General features: G+C 40.7%; 1 protein-coding gene across 1 annotated transcript; it reads right to left on the bottom strand.

The window, feature by feature from the left end:
• Positions 1-417: 417 nt before the first annotated feature.
• Positions 418-18,291, bottom strand: psmd3 (proteasome 26S subunit, non-ATPase 3). The gene is made up of 12 exons (XM_036565864.1): positions 17,977-18,291; positions 15,839-16,029; positions 13,062-13,199; positions 11,610-11,746; positions 9,728-9,918; positions 8,908-9,011; positions 7,814-7,928; positions 6,656-6,775; positions 5,615-5,718; positions 3,938-4,093; positions 3,643-3,693; positions 418-1,411 (listed from the first exon to the last, which is right to left on the bottom strand). The coding sequence occupies exons 1-12, from the start codon at positions 18,125-18,127 to the stop codon at positions 1,334-1,336; spliced, it is 1,536 nt and encodes a 511-aa protein (XP_036421757.1). The 5' UTR covers positions 18,128-18,291; the 3' UTR covers positions 418-1,333.
• Positions 18,292-18,985: the final 694 nt, after the last annotated feature.

Genomic DNA, 18,985 nt, shown 5'->3' with positions numbered 1-18,985 from the left:
ACTCCTTCATCCTTATTCTGCTGATCTGCAACATATGTCTTGATGCTTTTTTGTTAATAACTAATCCAAGGAACCAAAATGTCTCTTATCTTCATCATCAGTGGTAAAGCTAGCTCTCTTTCCCATTTTCATTCTTTATATTGAGCTGTGGTCCTGTCTTTCGACTGTTGGACTTATAGTCTTTTTTAAGCACCCAGTGTACATCAGCAATGATACCCCTTGTTCCACTGCCTTTCCTGAGTCTTGCTTGCACATCTGGCAGTTCTCTTTTAATGTACAGCTCTAGTGCTCTTTAAATGAGCAGCTTTCCTGCTAAATATGAATGTTCATACTTCGTAGGAAAGGCAAACAGCCTCCAGATAGAAAAGAAGCTTATTGACCTCTTTTTCAAATGAAAACCACTCAAATCACACAAAATGTTATTCATAGAAAAGAAACTTTAATTGTACACTCAATCACCTCTTGCGAAACAAACCACACACATTGTCTTCGGTAGAACAGGAAGAGTCCCCTTACTATACAGTGTCTTGGCTATCAGCCAGCTTACATCAGCTCGCAAAATTTCAGGTTGGGAAATGTTAAACTGTCTGAGAGTGACTCGTAATAAGGCTATGACTACTTTTCCTTGGAAAAAAGTGGTTGGCGAAAGCAGAACGGTTGTCTCGTTTTTTCAGTTTCACGTTCTGTCATTCCAACCATACGCAGTAATGCATAAGAGATTGCAAAAAAAAGAGACGGATCTCATACTGAGTGGATTTTACATCGGTGACCACAGCCTGGCACACGTCATCCTGAATCTGGGGTTTATGCAAGCTATGGTTTCAGCTTTGGTTTCCATGCCCTGGATTCTCTAATTTAGTTCTGATATGCTGGGCTCCGATTATAGAGTTAATGAAAGGCTAAAGAAACGTCTTTGAACTGAACAGGTGATGCAGCAGCGTAACTAGAACTTCAGGGGCCTCAGGTATTAAAAAATTACCTTGCAATTTGCTTGATAGTTGCTACTGCTGTGTCATAACCAAGCTGGTGTTGTAATGTAAGCTAATTGTCAATGGTAAGTAGTTATATAAGGGGTCCAATGCAGACATTAATGGGTCCTGTCTCTAAGGGTCCCAGTGTGTTTGGCCCCCCCACACACTGTGCTGAAAGTTAAGCACCTACAAAAGCAGGACAGATTCAGGCTGGTTTAGGTCCAGGCTGTGGGCAGATGAACTGTACTGAATGGGCTGGCGTCAGCGCCGGGCGTTTGTTTAGAGAGGACTGGAGCAAAACAGAAGGCTAGATAAAGAAATAAGAGGAAAAACACGGGTCGGGCTTCTTCTGCCCTGTTGGATCATGGGAAACTGTCGTCGTCGTCTTCTGCCATCTCTTTAGCGAACTCCAGGTCCTGCTGCTCCCTCTCCCTTCGCTCCTGTGGATACAAATAATTAAGCAAAAAAAAACCCTAATAATAATAATAATAATAATAATAATAATAGTAATAGTAGTAGTAATAATAATAATAATAATAAAAATCATCATCATCATCATCATCAGTATGGTTAAAAATGGGTACATATTATGTAAGATTTAAATTTAAATGTAATACAAATCATTTTTTTTAAGTTTTTCAAATAGATAATGCAACATAAATAATGTAAAGTAGAGCAAAAGAGTAAAAAGTAACAAAAAACAAGCAAACAAATAAAAGACCAACTACATTCTTAAAATAAAGAGTTTACATATTCTTCATCTTCTAGATGATGTACAGTCATATTTTTCATTTAAAGTGGCCTGATGATATAAAAAAAGCAGCATGACATCTGAGGTTTACGTTATGTTTATGTCACATCTTATTCCGTGAGTTTATTGGCTGGCTGTAAAGCAGAAACCTGATTACTGTCTGACTCAAGTAGACCCAGTTTCCCCATTATCTGATTACTCAAGAGCATGAAAATAACACTGAACCAGTTACTGACACGATCAGAGCAGTTCTCAGATTATTAAGTGCATGTAAACACTCTCAGATTTCAAACCGGGCTGCTTTTGCAGCTTCTGTGTCCGTTTATGAAGCAGGAAATGAACTGTATGTTTTGATACCAACAATGTTGACATACATCATCACACTCTTCTTATATTCATTGCTTTACTTTTATTTTATATTTAAAAAGTAAGGAAAGTTCCGTGTTCCATGATTTGGGCCCTTGAATAGTTTGCAAAAAAAAGGCAAGTGATAATCTTTGAGTCCTAAGACCTACCTCTTAAAAAGAGCTTCTATTTTCAACCACTAGTTGGACATAGAACCATTTCATGCTTAAATGGTTCTCCAGACTGATTGAGATTTTGTTGCACACTCTTAAAAAAGATGGTTCTTCAAGGACTTTTAGCAAAGAAAATGGTTCTGTATTAGAACCATGAACTCTCAAAGAACACATTGCATGATTAAATGGTTCTTTGCATCATGAAAGTTTTCATCATATTAATGGAGAACTGCTTTAAATGGTTCTATACAGAACCTTTTTGAAAAGGATTTCATATTGCACCAAAAAGGGTTCTTCTTTTGTTATGATATCAAGCATGACATAGTAGAACCATTTACAGCACCTTCTCCATCAATCTGAAGAACGCTTTCTCAATGCAAAGAACTAGAAAGAATGCAAAGGGTTCTGTGAGAGTTCATGGTTCTACATAGAAACATTTTCTTTAAAGAGCCCTTGAAGAACCATCATTTTTAAGGGTGTATATGGTTCTATATACCACTAAAAAGGGTTCTGCTATTATATACAAGCTTGACATTGTAACAACACCAGAAGTCTTTTGGTGCTATAAAGAACCATATACAACACATTCTCCATCAATCTGAGGAACCATTTGCATGCTTACATGGTTCTTCGCATGGTGCAGCAGAAGCCTTTTTGGTGCCCTATAGAACCATACACAGAATCATTTTCTTTACTAAAGAACCCTTGAATAAGTATCATTTTTTTTTTTTTTACCCGATTTTCTCCCCAATTTAGTCGTCTCCAATTCCACCCGCTAGTTAGGACTCCCCCAGTCACACCATGCTATCAACGCTAGGAGGGTGAAGGCTAACACAGGCTTCCTCCGATACCTGTGAAACCACCGCTTCTTTTCGAGCTGCCGCTTACGCAACGTCACTGGACAGCCGAACGCGCTCGGAGGAAAGCGCCAACCGCCAGATCTGTTACGTCAGCTAACAGACGCCTGCGCTGACTAGCATCGCGCTGAGTGATGGGGGGAGAAGGAGGGGCCATCCTACCCACCCAGAGAGAGCGAGGCCAACTGTGCTCTCTTGGACTCCCGGCTACGGACGGCTGCAGCATCACCAGGGATCGAACTCGCGATCTCCTGATGAGAGGGCCAACGCTTAGACGGTTGCGCCACTCGGGAGCCCGGAAAGAATAAGTATCATTTTTGATGCTATACAGAACCATATACAACACTTTCACCATGCAAAGAACCATGTAAGAATGCAAATGGTTCTTTTAGTGTTCAAGATTCTATCTAGAACCACTGTCTTTACTAAACAACCCTTGAAGAAGGTAAAACGGTTGTGTGTTTGTAAACGACGCAGCAGAGACGGTTTGTGGTTCCCAGGTCTTAAACTCTGGACTTTAATGGGAAGAGAGTGTGACTTGTTACCTCTGCAGACTCCAGGTCTTTATTGTAAGCCTTGGGTGGAAACCTCATGGCCTGTGGAGAGATTACAGAACAATTTATCACCAGGAACCAGTCCCTGGAAACCATAGCCACATCTGTGGAGAACATCTGGAGGATGCACATGAATGATTACCACAAAAAAACAAACGTAGCTGTATTTATTTGCTTATATTGTTTATATTCCTACATTAAACAAAAGTACACTCATTCACCTGCTTGTGTGTTTTTTCTTTAGGTCATAAAACAATGTGTTCATGTAATAAATAACTTGGCGTACCTTGACAGACATGTTGTGGATGTCCAGACAGAAGGAGATGCGCTGATGGAAGGCCAGCTGAGGCTCGCGAGTGCCGTATATGTCCATGGTCTCCTTCGACTGAACGTAGCCTTTCTCATGGTTTATACTGGCTTCGATCACTCCGTCACGGATAGCCTGCAGATTCACACATGATTCGGAAACATGGTGGTGTGCTTGGTTGGGGCTCTGTGTTATTTTCGGTAACACTTTATTTTGAGTGGTCCTTTGTAGATGATTAATAAACTCTTAAAGGAGCATCAGTAACACACCAACAACATATTAGTGAAGTAGCAGCAGTGCAGCAGTGAACACTGTGGTAAACATATTAAACATATACTGTTAATACATTACATCTACTTTACGTACGTAATGTTATATAACATGAAGTAGACTTCATATGTTGCTTCCTTTGAGCAAAACCCAACCTTAACCAACCTTACTCAAAACCTAATACTCACCCTGGCCCTACTCCCAACCCAAACCTTAACCGAAAACGAATCCTAACCCTCAGTCTGGCCCTAATCCTAACCTTAACCTCAACCCAAAACCTATTCCTAACCCTCACCTTGGACCTAATCCTAACCCTAAATATAACCAAACCCTACTCTGGTGAAGCTCCAGGTACAGAATGGTGTCAGTCTCTGTGTTTACAGGCAAAGGTTTTTGCCAATCTGATTAAATACATTCCGATTATAGATTAAGACTGAGGTGGTTATTCTCACTCTACTCAACAGTCTGATGAAAATCTCTGTTTACATGCTCACTACAAGTAATCAGATCCACAATTCCGTGCATGTCTAGAGAACCGCTTAGTGTAGGCGTTACCATGACAACCAGCATCACGTGAGTCCAGTCAGAGTGAGATGAGCAGCAGTGAGCAGTGCTTGTGTTTTTAATTACTTTAAAACGATGTCAGACTCAGGAAAACGTCCTTCACATGTCCTTATTAAAGAAGGCCGAAAGGAGGACGTCGTGTTCTGAGACACATAAGATGGACGTCCGTCCCACCGCCGTCTTTTAAAGATCAGAGCATAAACTTCGTCTCCTCTGCAGACCAGTTTCTGCTCCGCCATGTTGAACGGTATAAACTTTCACTATGACGCGACGAACATGATCAGAACAGACTTAAACTTTCCGATAGGGAATGTAATCAGATACAGGCGTTTACACGGATATTATTCTTCTATTTAACTGATTATTTACAGGATTACCCACCTCGATCAGTCGGATAGAAACTGCATTCCAAATGGCCTCAATCAGACTAGACTATTCCGACTGAGTTGTTTACATGGACGTATTCTATTCCGATTGAGCTATTAGTCAGATTATTAATGGATTATCAGGCTGCATGTAAACGTGAATAATGTATCTGTAACAGATTGTTGAGGATGTTGATGGTCTGTATTAAACCAGTTAATGTTGAGTTCCTCTCAGTTAAACATCTACAGATCCTTGGACTCCAAATAAAGTAAAAAAAAAAAAACAAAAACAAAGGAATTTAGCAGATTATAAACATTACTATTTACATAGTTAATTAAAAGTTTACTGATAATCTACTGATTGTTTTCACTGCTGCTACATCACTGATATGTTGTTGATGTTACTGAGAGTCTGTTGAGTGATTATTTCATCTTTATTGTCTCTTCATTTCATTACCTTGGCCACGATGAACTCTGCGTCCTCAGGGCTGTCCAGCTGCAGTTTCTGAGCGATGTCGGCCAGTGAAATGCGGGAATATGACAAGCTGATCATTCTCACACCTGTACAGAAGAAACGCATCACATTACACACTGTCTAACCGAGCATTTGTACAGTGAAGGTTTTATTAATTCATTTCCAGTGATATCAAAACCTGCCAACGCAAATAACCCTTTAAGGGGTCAAAATCCCAAAATATGCCCTCATTCCAAAAGCAGCCCAGGCTAAAACACTCCTTTTAACTTCAGTCTGAAAGGGTGGGGCTAACCTGCTGTAGGCTAAACAGGCAGATATACATGTTTATTTTTGTGACATCACAAATACAATAAATTAACAAAGGACCATTTTTGTTGCTGGACTATATGGATCAGTGAACAGTTGAATTTTGTAGCTTTAACAGTGTTTACATATTACATCAACTCATTCGTTGTAAATAAAGTGAGAAAAAGTGGCTGCCCATCATCATCTCTGATGTGGTAACTCTAGACGGGAAACGGAAAACTTTAATGTATGTAAATTTTAGAAAGATTTTTCTCTCAAGTCATTTTGACTTATTTCTATTGTTCCACTCATCATTAAATGTTCAAAGGGCAGCTGGTTATTGTGATGTGACAGTGATATGACATTATTTAGCATTTCACATTTTTTATTTACTTTAATTATACTCAAATGGGCTTTCCACTGATTTTTCTAATTCCATTTAAAAAAAATGTCTATATTTGTGTTGTAGTCATGGCGACCCCTGGTTCCCATCACCACTACTGTAAAGACATCTGAACCACTTCACACCAAACCACTCTGAATCTCTCTGATTACATCTTAAACACCGAATTACACAATTTTAGAAAAAATGGTGGAATTCCCCTTTAACGTACATAAAAAGCAGGCTGTGACGAACATCTCTGAGTTTGAAGTTTAATCAGCCACAGCAGTGAGGCTGATATTTCAATTAATTAAGAAAATACAGAAGGAGCTGTATTTAGTGAGCTGCACAGTCACCTGTTTTGATCACATTGTGTCGCAGGCGGATGATGAGCGTGTAGGTGCCGTCGGTCTGAAACTTCTCTCCAAACTGATCCAGGACCTGGTTAAACTTGGCCAGATTCCCAGTCCTCACCGCTGAACACAAAACAACACAAAGAAGATGCATGTTAACTACTAAAGTGCCAAAGAAGAGTGAGCTAAGCTCTAAGGAGAGGAGGACGCCTACCCCTGAGAGAGAAGAGGGGGGACAGTTGCTCCGAAAGAGAGAGGAGAGGGGGACATTTACCCCGAGAGACAGAAAAGAGGGGGACGTTTACCCCGAGAGAGAGAGAGGAGAGGGGGACATTTACCCCGAGAGAGAGAGAGGAGAGGGGGACATTTACCCCGAGAGACAGAAAAGAGGGGGACGTTTACCCCGAGAGAGACAGAAAAGAGGGGGGGACGTTTACCCCGAGAGAGAGAAGAGGGGGACGTTTACGCTGAGAGAGAGAGAGAGAGCGAGCGAGAGAGAGAGAGAGAAAAAAGAGGGGGATGTTTACCCCGACGGACAGAAAAGAGGGGGACATCTTCCCCGAGAGAGAGAGGAGAGGGGGACGTCCACCCCGAGAGGAGAGGGGGACGTCTTCCCCGAGAGAGAGAGGAGAGGGGGACGTCTACCCCGAGAGAGAGAGGAGAGGGGGACGTTTACCCCGAGAGAGATAGGAGAGGGGGACGTCTTCCCCGGAGAGAGAGGAGAGGGGGACGTCTACCCCGAGACAGAGGAGAGGGGAATGTCTACCCCGAGAGAGAGGAGAGGGGAATGTCTACTCCGAGAGGGAGAGGAGAGGGGCATGTCTACCCCGAGAGAGAGGAGAGGGGAATGTCTACTCCGAGAGGGAGAGGAGAGGGGGATGTCTACCCTGAGAGAGAGAGGAGAGGGGAATGTCTACCCCGAGAAAGAGGAGAGGGGAATGTCTACCCCGAGAGAGAGAGGAGAGGGGGACGTTTATTCCGAGAGGGAGAGGAGAGGGGGATGTCTACCCTGAGAGAGAGAGAGGAGAGGGGAATGTCTACCCCGAGAGAGAGGGGAGAGGGGAATGTCTACCCCGAGAGAGAGGGGAGAGGGGGACGTCTACCCTGAGAGAGAGAGGACAGGGGGACGTCTACCCTGAGAGAGAGGACAGTGATGTTTACCCTGAGTGAGGAGGAAGTAGGGCATGAGAGATCTCTTCAGAGACGGCTGGCGGAACTGGAGCCGGTCCGGAATCTCCCCCAGTAACAGCTCCACTACTATCAGCAGCTTATGCACCTGGAAGAAGACAAAGAAAGAAACCTTCAATGTCACTCAATTCAATTATATACATTCCTTAAATGTGTACTATTCACTAAAAATCACAATAAAGAGTCACTCGCAAAAGTTTGGGCAGCCCTGGTCAGATAACATTTTATTGCTTTTATATGCGCAAACAAGTCAACACATCATTTACACATTTTATTGCACAAGTACTGATTATATGGACATAAAAAAACGTATTAAAAATGCATAAAAAAAAATGCCAATTTTATATTTTTTGTTTATTTAAACTCAGCAAATAAACAAATAAAAAACTGCCATATTCAAGCTTGTTCAGTGTAGATAATATTATTTTCAGATAGAAAATCAACAAAATATGGAATTTGATCAGTGTCCTGTCCCAACTGTGCCAAAATGTCAAAAAAGGTAGCCAATCAACCAAGAATGTTTATTTATATAGCAGCTTTCATACATTAAAAATGCAGCTCAAAGTGCTTCACAATACAAAGCAAAAACAACAGAGAAAGAATTGAAAAAAAAAACAAAACAAAAACTAATAAATAATAAATAGTAGAAAATGGTTATATATATATATATATATATATATATATATATATATATATATATATAAAAACAAGATAAATGTTTGAATAAAAAAGGAAAGAGGTTTGTCCGAAATGTGCTTTCAGTTTTTCACTGGAGCTACAAAGTTAAAGTGATGACTGCAGTTAGCGCCATGCTAATTGGTGGAGTATATGCTTCCATTACTTGTTAGCTACGTTAGCCTTGTAGCTCTGGTGTTCAAACTAAAGAAATAAACTTCAGACACCAAACATGTCTTAGCTGATCAACTACAACTACATAAGAGAGAGAGCTGCATACATTGATATGTGCCTTAAGTCCTCAGTTGAGCGGCTGCTAGTTATACATAACGTGAGACACCTGTAAAGCAGATAAAGGGTCAGTACAGGTCTGACCTCTTCATTACACTCACAGTTTGTTTGAAACCCACGGCGGTGTGCTGGGGGGCTTTGCGTAGTGCATTGGTCAGAGTCCTCCGGGCTTCAGAATACTCCAGCTGGATCGCCTTAATACGTCCTGCAGAAAAACAACATTTACTCAAACAGCACAGTACAACACAGAAAGTACTGACAGGCACTATTAGAGGTTAATCAGTTACAGTGATGACCACACAGATGCTGTGTGGGGTCCTTCCAGCTTTTTCACTTACAGAAAATTAAGAAAACTAGAAAAAAAAGTCTCCAGGTTTAAGGACACAACTAACAGTAAATCTACTGACTGTTATTTTATCATAAACATTATAGATTCTTATAGAGGCTTTTTAAATGAAACAGTAGAAGCCATATCGCCCCCTACACTTCCTGTACTGTATTACAGTCTGTCAGTGACTGTGTGGATCATATGAACATTATAGAGGCTTTTTAAATGAAACAGTAGAAGCCATATCGCCCCCTACACTTCCTGTACTGTATTACAGTCTGTCAGTGACTGTGTGGATCATATGAACATTATAGAGGCTTTTTAAATGAAACAGTAGAAGCCATATCGCCCCCTACACTTCCTGTAGTGTATTACAGTTTGTCAGAGTGACTGTGTGGATCATATGAACATTATAGAGCTTTTTAAATGAAACAGTAGAAGCCATATCGCCCCCTACACTTCCTGTAGTGTATTACAGTGTGTCAGAGTGACTGTGTGGATCATGTGAACATTATAGAGGCTTTTGTTTTTAGGTAAACAATGTTTTAAGGCTTTTTTCCATAATCAATACTGTTATTGACCAATTAACTGACCTGTATAGTAGAGGTAGCGAGCCCACTCGTTGTTGTTGGCCAGCTCTGGGAAGACTGATTTGGACACCAGTTTCTCAGCCTGGTCGTACAGGTTGTACTGCAGGTAGTTGCGCAGCAGCAGGTTCAGGAGTGTAGCCTGGCCGTCTGAATCGTGTCGTAACGTGGCCGTCCTCAGGCGCGTGTGCAGGAAACTGCCACAGTTACAGAGAAAGGACAATTCTCATTTTCCCACACAAAACATCACAATGTAAATTAATAACGACCTGCACAAGAGAACTATTCCTGAATAACTACCTGGAGGGCTGAACAGAAGCCAATATATTACCAGGAAACACAGAGACGTCTCGATTTTGGTGGCAGGACTTTTTTTTGTGTTTTTGCACTTGAGTTTTCAGTTTTGTGAGTAAAAATGGGGAATTTTGTATTATTCTAGTGTTGTACTGCTCGAGACAAGTGGCAAGAAATGCACGTTTTGTGGGAAGCACAATGATACTGGAATCTTATCTGCATCAGCAGATATCTGCTTTAACAATATAACAATATTACATTATAATAACAATATTAATATCAGCATTGGACAGATCTTTAAATCTGACCCATGTGATGTATTCACTGAACACACACATACACGTATACATGCATACATACATACATACATATATATACATATATATATATATATACATATACATATACATATATATATATATATATATATATATATATATATATATATATATATATATATATGACATTATAACTACACTATAATTCTGCATTTCCGACAGTGATGGTGACTTGCAGGAGTGCAAACACTGGCGTTAAAGTTACGCTGGTAATGTATTACATTTTGAGTGTGAAACTAATATGGTTATCAGTAATCTTATCACTCCCACTACGGCTTGACGATATGGACTTCAAACGTGATGTTCGATAAAGCTGTGATATCACAATGACGAAATGAGAAGCGATAAATTATTATTTAAATCTGACTGGACGAGTTTCAAGTACAGACATTTTTTACCTGTGTAAACAGAAATGTAACTAATCTCCCCTTTTAAGCAAATAGCAAAATACTAAGTTACAAAAGCTCACTATTGTGCAAAATTAAAAAAAAATGAAATACTAAAAGCTGCTAACATCAGAACTGAGAGCACATTTTATATGCACTGAAAGGCTGGAGCACAGTCAGCACAACCAGTAGCTTTTTTTAATAAAGGATTCAAAAACAAAATCTCTTTTATATGGGCACCCAAGAACGAATATTTAAATATGTGTGTTGTGACAGCAGCCATTTACTGCCTCGCACATTTAAAACTCTCAATCCTAATGTTTGGAGTGTTAAACAGGCGTGTAGAGTGTTTGAGCTGCTGTGTGTGTTTGGTAATTGGCTGTATAGCTGAATGGTTAAGTTACTTTTGTCCTGTGTGGGACAGCAAAGTTCAATCCCAGCACAGAGAAGCTCTCATCAGGCTTCTAACGGTTTGTGTTGTAATATAAAGTAATGACGTCACATGCTCAGGTTTTGGCTAAAATAAACTTATTGACACTTAAAAATTTTGACAATTAAAACTTTTGACAACTGAAAGTCCCTGAAAAAGAAGAAGTCCAAATTGGAAGAGAGATTCTAATTTAAATAGTGCTGTCAGAAAAAATAATCTTTTTTTTATTATTATTTATCTACCAGCTATATGTTATATATACACAGTGTTTATATTCCACTACTGTGTAAACAGATCCTCCACTTGTGTATTCAGTGTATTTTAAAACATATAAAAACAGCAAAAATAATCTGAATCAAATTGTGGTCAAATTTGTTTCCTAAAGAATCGTAATCGAATCACTGTGAGCTCAGAGATTTACAGCCCTCAGGGTTGCCCACCTGCGCACGGCGTCCAGCTGGTTGAGAAACTCGTAGACGCGGCAGTGGTAGTAGTAGCACTTTGCCGCCACCAGATCCAGAGCTCTGCGGTTCTGAGAGCTGATCTTCTGCAGGAGGTCATCCGACACCTTCTGAGCCTGAAACACACAAGGATGTAGTCACTTACAGAAGCTCACAGAACCCTGGAAGACTTTCAAACTCTTCAACATCAGAATTTTATACTACTACACAACAACATGGGGTGAGTCATTAACTAAGATCACACATAAAAGTACCAAACATATCAGGGAAATATGCTGAGCATGTACACTGCCCATGAAAAGTTTGGGCACACCTAGCTTTTCAAAATGTATTTTAATAATGTTCCCTTTGTCCGTTAAAAGCCTCATCAGGTTTATTTGAAAGAATATCATACTTGTTACTATTTGCGTTTAACTTCTGGTTAAAGGTGCAGTGTGTAAAATTTAGGGGGCTCTATTATCAGAAATATAATATAGTAAACAAAACCATGTGTTCATCAGTGTATGATCAGCTGTAACTATGAACTGTTGTGTTTTTGTTATCTTAGAAATGAGCCCTTCATATCTACATAGGGAGCAGCTCCTCTTCTAACAGAGGCCGCCATGTTGCGCCGCTATGTTTTTAGAGTAGCCCAGAAACCAAACACTGCCTCTAGAGGTTGCGTTTTGCATTTTTACGCTGAAGCAGCAGCTTGAATTTGGTGGCGCTGAAGCTTCGGCTGGAAGACGTAGAAAGAAGAAGAATCAGTGGCTGCTGGTGCTGCTGACCATTTTGTCTTGTGAGAAGTTTCAGGGCCCAAATTTTGACAAAAGGAGGATCAGCCTTATTATTTAGCAGAAGAAAAAGTGAGAGAGGGTGAATCGTCACCGTCAAAGAAGAGAAAACATGAGGAAGAAAAACAAAATCAGAACAGACGACAGCAGAAAAACTGACGGCCACCATAGGTTCTACTACACTCTTGGAAAGGGAGGGGTGAGGGAAGGGGATTCAGCTGGGTGCAGTCTGCAACCTCACCACTAGATGCCACTTAATCTCACACACTGCACCTTTAAATGTTCTTTACTTTTTACATTGTTTCACTGTAAATCCTTCAGTAAACACTTCAAAGCCTTAAACTCAATATTAATAAAAGATCCTGAGCTGATCAGCCTCGTTCCAGCTGTTGAGAAAATAAGTTTAAAAAGAACCGGGTCATTATGTAGGGTATGTTTAGCACCTTTTCAGCCCTTTGCTTCATACAAGTTGATGCCTGGCCCTGTCTATCATTACGCTCAGCAACATATCAGCGCATTAATGCGAGGCGCTCACGTGTCCACATATACAGTATTTTACAACGGATTCAGCCAATCAGATTTCAGGAGCAGAAGTATGTGTTTGATTTTGATGTCAGCCTGGTTATTCGGTGTTGACGCAGCCCTTTAAAACACTCACCTCAGTGTAGCGCTTGTTGTTGGTGAGATAGACCACCAACAGGAGCTGAAGATAAGCCTCCACTTCAGGGATCAGAGGGGTGGCCGCCGCTTTACCAGTACGAGGCCTGAACTGCACGTCTCCCTCAGTGTCCATGGGCTGGGAGAGAGAGAGAGAGAGAGAGAGAGAGAGAGAGAGAGAGAGAGAGAGAGAGAGAGAGAGAGAGAGAGAGAAATTTAAATAAAAAAAACAAAACAAAACACACAATATACACAAATGAGAACCCGCTCATTTTTTAAAAAAAGATGGTTCTTTAAGGGTTCTTTCGTAAAGAAAATGAAACCATAAAGAACCATGAACACATCAAAGGGTTTTCTGCATCATGAAAGGGTTCTTCAGACTGATGGAAAGTGTGCTGTAGATGTAGTTTTTTAAAAAGGGTTCTATATAGCATCCAAAGGGGTTCTTCTATTGTTACGGTGTTATTATTACATATAGAATGGTCTACAGCACATTCACGCACTTTTTTAATCAATCTGAAGAACCTTTTCATGAAGCAGAGAACCCTTTAATCATACAAAGAGTTCTTTGAGCGTTGGCAGTTCTACACAGAACCATTTCCTTTACTAAAAAAACATCTTTTTTAAAAGTGTGTAGATTTAATCAGTGTAAGGCCATACTGGAGCTGGACTGCTTTTACCCGAGGAGGGTCGCCACATAATTTGTGTGCAATTTGATTGGCCGATTTGTATGGAATAAAGGTTCTGGGTCATTTCCAGACAGCCCGGATCAAAACATCATAGCCCGGACGCTTGCGGCCCAACAGGAAAGAAACCTCACTGCTAAACATTTCACCACTAAAATTAATTTCTCTCTCTTTTTTTTACCTTTATTAGTCCCACAACAGTGAATTTTCACCTCTGCATTTAACCAGTGAAACACCACATGCACACTAGTGAACACACACACTAGGGGACAGTGGGCACACTTGAGCAGCAGTTGGGGGTTAGGTGCCTTGCTCAAGTGCACTTCAGTCACATACTGTTGGCTCAGGAGATCGAACCGGCGACCACAAGGCTGGTTCCCTAACCTCCAGCCCACGACTGCCCTGTCATTCTCCTTCTAATTAGTTAATCACCAAATATGTTGTAGATACGAGTGGGCCTGTCACGATCACAACATTTTAACCAACTTAATTGGCAAAAAAAAGGAATTAATAATGATTTAACTGCCTTTTCTGGTTCATTGTATGCATTTAAGGTGGTAAAATTGGCTTATAAGCCATCCCGCCTCCTAGCTGTGTTTAATATATAGATAACACCGGTTGTGCTGTTGAACTGGTGCACCACATTCCAGAGAGTGAAAACAACAGCGTGAGAATCAGGCCTGAAACAGACTCAATGCAAACATGTGAATGCAAACGACAGCACTCGGCCAACACGCTGCACACGCTCTGCCCTTCTGTACAAACTCACTGCTCTATTGAAAAATCTACCGATATGTCCACATATGCCCCCGGGGCAAAGCGCCATTAGGGGCGGGTACCAAAGCTTTGACTGACAGTAACCAGCCAGTGCTGTGATTGGATAAGTCAAACTCGCTTTCTGATTGGACCAGTTCAAGCTTTCCTATTGGTCCATCAGTTTGCCATCAAAACAGGGTCAAAAATCCGTAGTCGTAAAGAAGTTCACACAAACAGAAACAGAGAGGCGTTTGCGGATTTGTACTGTCACACTGAAAAACTCCCGCTGTCACACTTGGAACTTCAAACGTTTCACGTGATTTTATGGTCGGGCACAATGTAAATCATTTGAGTAGTACTGATTCTTTATTACACATTCAAAAATCCTTTCTACATATTCAAAATATTTTTACACATTTGTTAATTTGATTTATTACTCTTTTTTTTGGTTTCATATTTGCAGATTCCAAATTATTTGTGAATCTGGATTTTGCGTGTATGTAGCTGCTCAAACACAACTGCAAATTTCAGTACATTTGTGAATATCGTTTTACAAGCTCAAAATCTTTTTGACCCTTTTTGACTCCATACATATGATACTGTGGCAGTTGAAACACTCAGTTCTGAAGGGGGCGCTAGAGGACAAATCAGAGAGGATCTGCTGTTATTCAGTAGAGACAGTAGAGGAGACTGAGCTGCTTTACCTCTTCTGCTGGAATGAAAAGGCCATAATGCATCATATTTTTACTGCTTGTCTGCTGTGGCAGTTGAGAAGCAAGCTGGCAGTACGAGACCGCTTGGACAGGCCTGGCTGTCATTATAGCGCCCCCTGCTGTGACATTCGGAATGCAGCTCATGCTTGCATTGTTATGAAATGCATTGTGACACATTTTTGAACGCAACTACACATGAAACCCTGTCTGCGTAGCTCGAACCTGCGTTCACGTCCTTGTGTGAAGTATGTTTCGGCCTTAGCTTAACATTACTCAGCACTGCGTTCTAAACATGTTACAGCACCAAATTATTAGTTAGAACTGTTTCATGTCCCAAGTTGTGTCTCAATGAATGCATTTCACTGCTGTCGAGACAAAACCTCATATCTCCAAAATGTAAGTCAATGGAACCAGAATTTTTTCCAAGTTATTTTGGGCCGGTTCTTTTGGTCCATTCATCATGAAATTTACACACAATGTAAAGGAAACAGGCATTTTTAAAGTATGTAAAAACTGAAAAACAACCGAATCATCTGAACTTTAAACCACTACATTTGTTTGTAGCGGTTTAAAGTTTGTGACGCCACCCTAGCGCCTCCTCTGTAAAGTGCTGTTTGCTGTACCTCCTCCAGGAAGCCGAGCAGGAACTCCTTGCTGGCGGCGTTGGAGGTGTAGAAGCCCGAGATGGCTTTGTGCAGCACGTTGAGGTTGAGGCGGCGGCTGGTGGAGGGCAGAGCTCGCAGCGCACGCAGGACAAACCGCGGCTCCTTACCGGACACGGCCTTCTCGATCTGCTTCACATGCTCACGGATATCTGCAGAGGGAGGAACACAGGGGTTTACTGCCTTCTGTCAATCATCCCTGCCCAATCCTTCAGTGACTGTACATAATCCATACGTTACAGATGGACGAATAGTTTGTAAACATGTGGACGTTTAACTTTATTTCTTCATAAACATCCACAGTCTTTGAACCGGTGTATGCTGCTTTAACCTGTCAACTGTCACCCTATTTTTGTCTGAAACAGCATACCCAAAGTAAAGGGGACGCTGTTCCCACATACTTGCTACAGTCTTGATTTCGGTCTCATTTGAAAGGTAACATCTCAAGTTTTTCAGAATACCCGTATGAATAACTGACTCAGAGTAACAGAGTTTAGAACGGAGAAGTTTATTTCCTCCTGACTCGCAGATCCCTAAACTGATCTCTGACTCCTGCCGTGTTATCAGTTATCATGTTTTGGATTATGGCATCTCTGTGGAGGCGGAGAGGCTTTGAAAGTGAGGACACGCAGATTTACTGGCATTTGGTCTCATTCAGTGCTGATGTTGCAAATGAGACATTATAACTGCTGTTAATAACGGACCTTAAAAAAAGTTCGTGGGAAATCGAATCCTGAGCTTTCAAGCTTTCCGGTGGTGTGAAACGCTCCCTTCTAGAGAAACTTACTGTGTCAGAACTGTTCACAGTGGTGGTGATAGGAACCAGACGTCCACCTCTAAAAGCTCCCTCAGAGAAAGTTACTACATGAAATGGTTATGAATTCACTGCCTGATGACTGAGACACTGTTTTACGATAGCTGGTGGTTCTGGATAGTAAATAAAATGTCTATATCTGTGTTGTAGTCATGGCGACCCCTGGTTCCTATCACCACCACTGTAAAGACATCTGAACCATTTCACACCAAACCACTCTGTTTACATCCCGAACACTGATTTATGCACAAATTTTGAAAAATCGGTGGAGCTCCACTTTAAATGATAAGGTCCAAGAGAAAAACTACTCCTTTGGGACGTTCGGTGAGTGTTATTGCAGCATTTCCCGACACAAAGGCTAAAATTGTCTGCTGATGTATATTTCGTTCAATTTTGACAACAGCTAACTTCAAACTTAAAAACATTTCTTATTGTTATAAATAAATCTGACATGCAAAGCCACTGATGTGACATCACTCTTTTTCTAAAGAACCTTCAATCTTCACTTAAAAAAATATCTTTTGTTTATCAAACTGCCCATAATAATGATGATGATCGCATCTCTACGGGATTCCAGCGTTACCACACTGTTTTTTTTTGATGCCTAATTCCAGGGGTGCCCAAAGTCTGGCCCCTGGGCCAAACGAAGGATCATAACTGGCCTAAGACTTCTGTCTTAGATTGCATTTTATATATTTATAGTACCTGTCCATATATATGTATGGGTATTTGTGTGTGTGTGTGTGTGTGTATGTGTGTGTATATATATATATATATACACACACACACACACACACACAAATAGATACATATATAGAAAACAAATGAATACGTAAAAAAATTTAAAATCCGTGCCTCAGGCATCAGGCAGTGAATTCATAACCATCTCATGTAGGAACTTTCTGTGAGGAGCTTTTAGAGGTGGACGTCTGGTTCCTATCACCACCACTGTGAACAGATCTGACTCTGCAAGTCTCTCCAGAACGGAGCGTTTCATACCAAACCACTCTGTTTACATCTTAACCATCTATTTATGCAGATATTTAAAAAAAAAATGGTGGAGTTCCCACTTTTTAAGTTAGCTTCTCATTCAAATTTTCCGGTCCACCTTAAATAGCGCATCAGTTACTGCACCATTTAAGGTGGAACGAAAAATTCGGACGAGAAGCTGGTGAATAAGAAGCTATGTTCAGCTTTGTCCCTCCAGCGTGATCAGCGCCCCTCTCCCGCCCTCCGGCCCCGGCTGTGTTGGCGCTATATCTGGTGTTATTGTCGGGTTTCTGACCCTCCAGGGTGTTCAGGTCCTGCCTCCCGCTCTCCTCCTCCGGCTGCTCGGGCTCGGGCTCCGCCGCCGCGCTCTCGGGCCCCGGCTCCTTCTGCTTCTCCCCGCGGCTCTCCCGAGCCCTGTCGCGCTTCTTCGCGGTCAACTCCTTCATCACGAAACGAAATCCGGAGCTTAATTCAACCCTCCGAGTAAAATAACCCCGAAATAAATACCACAAATCACCCCGAAACGCCGCGCACTGACCCGGAGCCGAACGCACAGCTAACGCTAATGCTAACGCAGAATGACTGGACACTCTTCAGGAGCAAAGCAGTGTGGGCCGAGGACAGGCATAATAATCAGCCGGAGAGCAGCGGAACAGGCAGAGGTGCGGATTACCGAGAAACGGATCTACGGCTCACAACAACAAAACTATGAGAAATAAAAAATAAACAAAAGAGAACAAAATAAATGAAAAAAAGGGAGAAAAAAACGAACGGAAAAATGTGTGCGATTATATGAATATAATTCTCATCACTGTGTTTTATAATACATAAATTACTCACATATTTAAAAAAAAAAGTCAATGGCTTAAAAAAACAGAACAAAAATAAGAAAAAGTAATAAAAATAATAAAAAATAAGCAAAACAGTACAAAAAATTTTAAAAAAATAAAGAAAAACAAACTATCTAAAAATATATATAATGTTCACCTATTATTATTATTATTGCATTTTACAATTAATAAATAGATAATAGTGCATCATAACATTAACGTAACCATATAGTATAATATAATACATTATACTATACTAAAATATAATATAATGTAATATAGTGGTTGTGTTGTGTTGAACCAGGTTTTGTTTAATCATGCTAATCACATTGAAAACAATAAATTATAAATGAGCCAGCACACAAAAATTTTAGACTCAAATGTAATAAATTATAAAAAGTAATAAAAGACCGAACGTCATCATAAGTCATCAAATTATAAGTTAAATTCAGAAAAAAAAGCCTCTGCTGGTCA

This window comes from Colossoma macropomum, unplaced genomic scaffold (assembly GCF_904425465.1).
Source record: "Colossoma macropomum unplaced genomic scaffold, Colossoma_macropomum, whole genome shotgun sequence".
Taxonomy (NCBI): Eukaryota; Metazoa; Chordata; class Actinopteri; order Characiformes; family Serrasalmidae; genus Colossoma; species Colossoma macropomum.
Note: the sequence above shows the minus strand (reverse complement) of the source record. Positions and strands in the feature narration are given on the sequence as shown.

What these genes read in the sequence shown, in the direction of transcription:
- psmd3 (XM_036565864.1), bottom strand. Translation starts at nt 18,127, where the DNA reads ATGAAGGAGTTGACCGCGAAGAAGCGCGACAGGGCTCGGGAGAGCCGC. An exon ending in CTACTTCCTCCTCACTCAGG is followed by an intron (nt 6,776 to 7,813) that starts GTAAACATCACT and finishes TTTTGTGTTCAG; the next exon opens with CGGTGAGGACTGGGAATCTG. An exon ending in CAGAGTTCATCGTGGCCAAG is followed by an intron (nt 4,094 to 5,614) that starts GTAATGAAATGA and finishes GTGAATCTGCAG; the next exon opens with GCTATCCGTGACGGAGTGAT.